This window comes from Physeter macrocephalus, chromosome 17 (genome assembly GCF_002837175.3).
Source record: "Physeter macrocephalus isolate SW-GA chromosome 17, ASM283717v5, whole genome shotgun sequence".
NCBI classification, from domain to species: domain Eukaryota; kingdom Metazoa; phylum Chordata; class Mammalia; order Artiodactyla; family Physeteridae; genus Physeter; species Physeter macrocephalus.
Window position 1 is genome coordinate 54,958,325 of NC_041230.1, and position 7,408 is coordinate 54,965,732.

General features: G+C 69.4%; 1 protein-coding gene across 1 annotated transcript in view; it reads left to right on the forward strand.

The window, feature by feature from the left end:
* The first annotated feature begins 421 nt into the window (after positions 1–421).
* CDH15 (cadherin 15) overlaps positions 422–7,408 on the forward strand; it is a 22,482-nt gene continuing 15,495 nt past the window's right edge. The window contains exon 1 of the mRNA XM_028478056.2: positions 422–560. Within this exon, the coding sequence (XP_028333857.1) occupies positions 519–560 (42 nt within the window). The 5' untranslated portion in view covers positions 422–518. The remainder of the gene's footprint in view (positions 561–7,408) is intronic.

Sequence of the window (7,408 nt, forward strand, 5' to 3'; positions counted from 1 at the left end):
AGAGCGGGAGACACTAAAGGAACACAGTAAATGTGATCCAAGCCCTCAAGGCAGCGAGCGGCTGGCCTTGGGGAGAGCCGGACGGGCAGTCCTGGCGAGGGCACGACCGGCCGGTGCAAAGGCACTGAGGCAGGAGTGTGCCTGGTGCTCAGAATGAATGAGGGAATCCACCCTAGTCCCCAGCCCCCACCCACCGCTGCCTTTCTGACAGCTTCCTTCCTGGAGCCCCGCATCCAGCCTGGGACAGTGCCCGACCCCTGCTCCGCCCCGGGACACATGCTGTCAGTCAGCCCCAGGCCCCGCCCCGCACACGTGCTGTAACTCAGCCCCCTCCGCCCCCCGCCCGCCCACGTGCTGTCACTCAGCCCCACGCCCCGCCCAGCCTCGCCCCCGCACACGTTATCACTCCCTCGCCAGGCTCGCCCCGCACACTTGTGCTGTCACTCAGCCGGGTCCTGTCCCAGCAGAAGGCGTCGCTCCCGCCGCCGGACACTCGGCCCGCTGCCCGTCGCCGGGCCATGGGCGCCGCGCTCCTCCTCGCTCTCGGGCTGCTGGCCCAGGTAAGGCACGGGCGCTGCGCGGGGGTCTCTGGCCCCTGCCCTGAGCGCAGGCGTCTTAGAGTGGGCCGTCCCGGCCTCGGGGACCACTGGCTCTGGCCGCCTGGTGAGCGTCCCCCCTCACTCGCACGGCCCCCCAGCTCCGGCTCGCCAGCTTGGGTTTCAGCCCCTGGCCCGAGAGCCGAGGGTTCTGCGTGGGGCAGCTCTGTGCAGGGGGGAGTGTAACAGCCTCTGCTGGGCCGGACGGGGGGCCAAGTTCGGGACGGCCAGGAGAGCACCCAGAAGGCGGGCCCTCACTCCGGAGGTGCGCCTCTCAGCCCTGCTGGGGTCTGGGAGTGTTCAGTCTTGCGGGAGGCGGGGGAGAGGGGGCGGCAGGAGCACCCCCAGCTGGGAAAGCCTGGAGGCCTGGTCCCTAGGGACGCCGCGTGCGCTGGCAGGTGATTCCTCTTAGTCTAGTCGGGTGGAGTCCGAGCCCCCGTGTGTCCGGCCGGCAGGGGCAGCTGTGGGCTCTGCCCTCCAGAAACCCCCTCTCCCTGGGGAGCCCTGTGCCCAGCACGCACAGCGGCCGCCCTCCGCACCTCCCCCTGGGCCCTGGTCTCCCTGGTGGGAGCAGGACGGGCGGCAGGAAACACAGGCCGCCCCACTCGCCGCACGGGCGCTCCTGGGTGGGTGGGACCGCATCCTCTCGGCCCTTGGCTGCCGGGCAGGCGCTAGGCTGGGGCCAGGAGTGGAGCGTGTGGCCTCAGTGGTCTCCGGGCTTCGGGGGACCGGGCTGAGCCGTGGTCACTGGTGAGGGCCGGGGGCCAGGAGGACGGCCTCAGGCCCCTTACACCTGACGGGTGACGGTGAGGAGCCCAGGGCCTGCTCTGCGCCCGCGAATCATCACTCACTGCTACACTTCACGCAGCGCCCGTCACGCAGCGCCCGACGCTGGTGAGCGACCCCCCCCCCCGCACTCCCGCGGCGCCCCCAGCTCCGGCTCACCAGCTCGGGTTTCAGCCCCTGGCAGCTGACTAGGTGCCGTCCCCTCCAGCAGCCGGCCCCCGCCCCAGCTACCCACACCCCTGCCTCTGGACCTTCACCATGGAGACGGTGCCGGCCGCTCCCCACTGCCATGTCCACCTGACCCGGAGTGAGGCCGTGGTCACCCTTGCCCGGCACAGCTTGGCGGCCCGCTGCTGGGAGCCCACCCGGGGCAGCGGGCTCTCTGCCCCCACCCCAGGGCCTGGATGCCCCCATGCGCTCCAGAAGGTTCCAGGCTGCAACGCCCCCTCCCCACTATTCCTGCCCCTGCCCCGCATCGGGCGGCATGTCCTCGGAGGCCCACCCCTGGGTCTGGGGGTGTCATCTTTTGACCGGGCCCCAGGGGGACTCTGCTGCGGGGGAGGGGAATAGATCCCCCTCAGACGCCTCTGCCCTCCCCTAGGGTTATGCCCAATGCACCCGCTCCCAGACAGCTGGGGACTGCGGGAATTCTGGTGGCGCTGGGAGACCAGCCAACGGGCCCGGCCACTCATGTTCCCGCACTCCCCGCGGCTCAAATTAGCTCCGGTGTGAGGGGAGCGACCTCGGGATTGGCCGACATATGTCTGCGTCAGGACCTCGCACGGCCCTCCCCCATCCAGCTCAGCTTTCAGACTTTTGTCCTCTCCGGTCCAGCCACGCGGGTCCTGCGGCCGCTTCCCGGACACACCTTCCTCCACCTCCGGGAGCCCCACAACAGGGCTGTCTCGGGTGGGCCCCTGGGGTTGGGGCCTGTTGACCAGACTCCGCACAGGCCCGTCATCTGCTTGGTGGCCTTGGACGAGGCTCACCCTTCCTTTGTGTCGCCTGAAATCTCAGCCAGGGGGCTTAGCGTGTGTCTTTTTGGAACTGGCCTCTATCGGCCCCTCACCTGTGCCCGTGGTGTCCCCAGTAGCTGGGCCTACGCTGGGACCCCCACGCAGCGCCCGTCACGCCGCGCCCGACGCTGGTGAGCGACCCCCCCCCCCGCACTCCCGCGGCGCCCCCAGCTCCGGCTCACCAGCTCGGGTTTCAGCCCCTGGCAGCTGACTAGGTGCCGTCCCCTCCAGCAGCCGGCCCCCGCCCCAGCTACCCACACCCCTGCCTCTGGACCTTCACCATGGAGACGGTGCCGGCCGCTCCCCACTGCCATGTCCACCTGACCCGGAGTGAGGCCGTGGTCACCCTTGCCCGGCACAGCTTGGCGGCCCGCTGCTGGGAGCCCACCCGGGGCAGCGGGCTCTCTGCCCCCACCCCAGGGCCTGGATGCCCCCATGCGCTCCAGAAGGTTCCAGGCTGCAACGCCCCCTCCCCACTATTCCTGCCCCTGCCCCGCATCGGGCGGCATGTCCTCGGAGGCCCACCCCTGGGTCTGGGGGTGTCATCTTTTGACCGGGCCCCAGGGGGACTCTGCTGCGGGGGAGGGGAATAGATCCCCCTCAGACGCCTCTGCCCTCCCCTAGGGTTATGCCCAATGCACCCGCTCCCAGACAGCTGGGGACTGCGGGAATTCTGGTGGCGCTGGGAGACCAGCCAACGGGCCCGGCCACTCATGTTCCCTCACTCCCCGCGGCTCAAATTAGCTCCGGTGTGAGGGGAGCGACCTCGGGATTGGCCGACATATGTCTGCGTCAGGACCTCGCACGGCCCTCCCCCATCCAGCTCAGCTTTCAGACTTTTGTCCTCTCCGGTCCAGCCACGCGGGTCCTGCGGCCGCTTCCCGGACACACCTTCCTCCACCTCCGGGAGCCCCACAACAGGGCTGTCTCGGGTGGGCCCCTGGGGTTGGGGCCTGTTGACCAGACTCCGCACAGGCCCGTCATCTGCTTGGTGGCCTTGGACGAGGCTCACCCTTCCTTTGTGTCGCCTGAAATCTCAGCCAGGGGGCTTAGCGTGTGTCTTTTTGGAACTGGCCTCTATCGGCCCCTCACCTGTGCCCGTGGTGTCCCCAGTAGCTGGGCCTACGCTGGGACCCCACCCTGCCTGGGGGTGGGGAGCCCAGATGGCAGACCCACGTGCTGCCGGAAGGGGCCCCAAGCCTGCGTCCGGCTCTGCTGAGCCACGTCGCTGCCCGTGCACTCACGTGCGGGGACACCCCTCCAACATCGCTTCTGGGCCTGGGTCCCTCAGATTCCAGGAAGCAGGTGGGAGGCCTGGAGCCTGGGGGAACGTGGGTGGGGTTTGCTTGGGCTGAGGGAGAGGCCCCACAAGCTCCCCAGGCCTGAGCCCCTTCCCCACCCCCCGGCTGGAATCCAGGCCACCCTGTTCCTGGACGGCCTGGCAGGCATCAGGCATGCCAGGAATGGACCCAGCTGTCTGCCTGGCCCCGAGAGGCCCCTGCGGTTCTCCCCTGAGCCCCCCTCCAGCTGTTGCGGGCTTCAGAGGAGGGGCGAGGACGGCGAGGCGAAGGGACAGCTGTTTTCTCCGGCCTCCCCCCCACCCCCGCCGACTGGGGCAGGCACCGTGCTCCCGCTGTCCTGCCCACCTTGAGAGGACGGCGCCCCGATCTGGCTTCCCTCCGCGGCCCCGGTTCCTGTCACACCGATATGGGGCGGACTCCCCTGCCTGTTCAGGAGAAGACCACGCGTGTCTGCCGTGGGGACCGTCCTGTTCCAGGACTTTCCCGTTGCCTCAGGGGGTCTTCACGGTTTGCAAAGCCCCCAGGAGTGTGGCTGAGGCTTCCTCCCGGAGGCCACGTGGCTCAGCAGAGCCCCAGGGCCCCTTCCCCAGCCGTGGCGGCCTCCGAGTCGTGTAAGGGTTGCCCGATTGCAGGGAGATGGAAGATGCTCGCCCTTCAGTCAACCAAGGTGCACACGGGTCTCCTGCCTGCCACTCACAGGGGCCACTAGAGGCCGTAGTGCCAGGAGCCGAAGCAGGCTCTCCTCTCTGTCTCCCTGGCCGCCCTGGTCACCAGCCTCTCTACCGAGGGCAGGTGAGCGATCAGCTTTCTTCCCAGGAGACGGGGCCGTGCCTCGTAATTCTTTGTTCCGAACCCACCGAGGACTGGTGGAGAGAAGCAGAGAGCTCTGCAGGCTGCCCCCCGGCGCCCAGGCAGGACAGACCCCTGCAGCGGGCAAGGGCGGCAGGCATTCCCTGCAGGGCCCGGGCACTTGATCTCTTCTGAACGGTTGATGGTGGGGTGCATCCACACGCAGAGCCTCTGAGGTGGGGGGGAGCCGGGTCCGGGCCGTGTGACCCTCGAGTCCCGCCCCTCAGCCCTGTGCCTGCCTTGATTCCCACATGGTCCCAAGAACATCCGGGACCCCCCGGGGGTTCGAACTCTAGGCCTGGGGTAAACTGGTGGAATCCGTATTTTTTACCGACCTTGGTTGGTTCTCACGACGAGTCAAGTCTGGAAGCCCCAGCCGGTGGTGAAGTAGCCCAGCCCCACTGCGGGGGCCTGAACGGGAGGAGGTGCCATCACAGATCCCAGGGGACAGGAACCGCCCAGAGGCCAGAGAGGCCTCTGGAAGGAAGCATCTCGGGAGGAGGTGGCCGTCTGCTCTCGGGCTCAGGGCCTCGCCCACCGTGGCCTGAAGCTAGACAGTATCACCCACCCTGGGCCTTGCCTGGGTCTGGGGTGGGCGAGGCCACTCCGGCCCCTGCAGTGGGTTTGTAGGGTGCTCACCGCGCAGCTGGACCCCATGAGCTCCGAACCAGACGGGGAGCTCTCTTCCTCGGTAGCCGTGGGGCTGGGAGCTGGGGCTGGGACCACAGCAAGGGGGCGGTGGCCCGGCGTCTCTAGGGCTTCCAGGCTGTTCTCTCAGGCTCTTGGCTAAGGGAGCGGCGGAGGGTGAGCATGGGGGAGCCACCGGGCACCCACTGGGAGAAGTGGGTCCCTGATGCCCGTTGGTTCTGTGTGGTGTGGGGGCCGTGAGGGTGACAGCGTCTGTGAGCAACGTGGGCTCGACGTCCACGGCTCTGTGCACGTGGCTTCGTCCCGGCTCCAATGTCCTGTGCTTCCCGGGCGGCTCCCAGGCCTTCCCTGGCCACCTGCATCTTCTGGGAAGGGGCTGGCGGGAGGACACAGGACAAACGGAGAAGCGTCCCGAGAGCCGGAAGTCGGCTGCAGCCCAGTCTGGCCACGCCGCCTGCTGCAGCCTCTGATCGGGGCGAGGGGCCCCTGCCGAGGCTCTGTGGCTTCTGCTGACCTCGTGGCCTCGGGCCGTGGAGAGCCTGGGGCCCAGGACTCCCAGACTCCGCCCCGGCCACATGCCCTGTGCCGAGCCGGCGGGCGTCCTGGAGTGTCAGCAGGGCTGCTGGCAGGGAGGGCGCAGCGGAGGCTCGGAGGGGGGCTGCCGGGGCGGAGGGGCCGGCCCAGGTATGGACAGGGCAGCGTGTGTCCCCCGGTGCGTCTCCAAGAGCCTGAGGCCCAGGAGCACGTGCAGGCTGCCCGTCACCGCCGCCCCGCCCCAGGCTCACCTCCCGGCTGAGGTCGGGGCAGGGCCTCCGTGCCGCTGAGCATCCGAGACGTGCTCCCAGCCGTGGAGGCTCCGCCTGGTGGACCTGTGGCTCCCGCCTTTGCCGAGGGCCGAGGGGCGGGGGAGGGGGGCGGGGAGCGGCTGCCCCAAGATGCCCAGGAAACAGACGCTATCCCCCCGAGCCTGTGACAAAGGCCGGCAGGTCTCCGCTTGCCGGGAGCGCCACGCTGGCCTGTGCTGGGCCGTCTTGGTGAGAAGCCAGCTGCCCGGGAGGCTTGGAGGCCGTGCTGCCATCTGTCGGGCCACGGGGAGCCTGGGGGCCTGGTGAACCGCCCGGCCCTTTCTCCAAGCCGGCTGTGCTGCTGCCTGGACCCCAGGCCCCTGGCATTTCAAGTGCGGTGGCAGGACGAGGACGCGGAACCGGGGAGGTGGCCCGGGGCCCCCCAGGGAGGCTGACTTCAGTTTGGATGTCAGTGCGGTTCTGTCAGCAAAGCGTACAAGGACCCGGGGGGCAGAATGGGGGGCACAGGCCAGAGGTTGCCCGGAAGAGCAGCCTCCTGGCTGAGGGGCATCTCCTCCCTCCCCTGCCCCCCAAGTCCCCCCACTCAGCCGTCACCACGCCCCCCCTTCCCTGAGGCCACCAGCCCAGGCCCGGTCCCTCTACCAGCTGCGATGGGGAAAGGGATGGAAACCTCAGCAGAAGTCGGGGGACTGGGCGGCCGGGGGCGGGGTCGAGGGGTCGAGGAGGGGAAGGGCCGTGGAGTGGGAGGAAGCCCCCTCCCAAAGGGCCCAGGGCCGATCCCGCAGCACAGGCAGCTGGGGAAGGGCCTGGCAGGAGCAGCTGCACTGCACCTCCCGCCGCCGCCCTGCCTTGGATCTGGAGGGGGGCTGGGCAGGGGGCAGCTGCAAACGCAGGGGGACTGGGGGGTCGTAACAGCCGTGGAAGGCGCGTTGCTCACGTTCCCCTATAGCCAAGCCGAGCTGGGTCCCAGTAGCGTCCCTGCCCCCGCCCTGGGCCCTGACACACCTTATCCAAGTCCAGCCAGGCTCTGTGCCCTCCAAGGGTGCCCCAGCGCCGGCCCCACCCATGACTCGGGGAGCACAGAGGGCCCCCAGTGCCTCCACGCCCAGCCGGCCCCAGTGCCTGAGCCCACACTCAGACCAGCCGCTGCCCGATCAAGGCGCGGGTTTCGGAGAGCACGTGTTTAAACCAGGGCTGTCCCAGGAGACTCTGCGCGTTTGCCGGGGCTGCCGCCAGCTCTGCCCTCGCCCCGCCAGGTGGCTTCCTTCTCTGGGCCTCAGTTTCCCCGTCAGAGTGGGGGGGGGACGAGCTGACAGTGGGTCTGGGGAGGGTTTCGGCCCCGCGGGCGCCCTGCCCCCTGCCAGGTTCCTGACTAGCCTCAGTGGTGCTGTGCCTAGAGCTCAGCG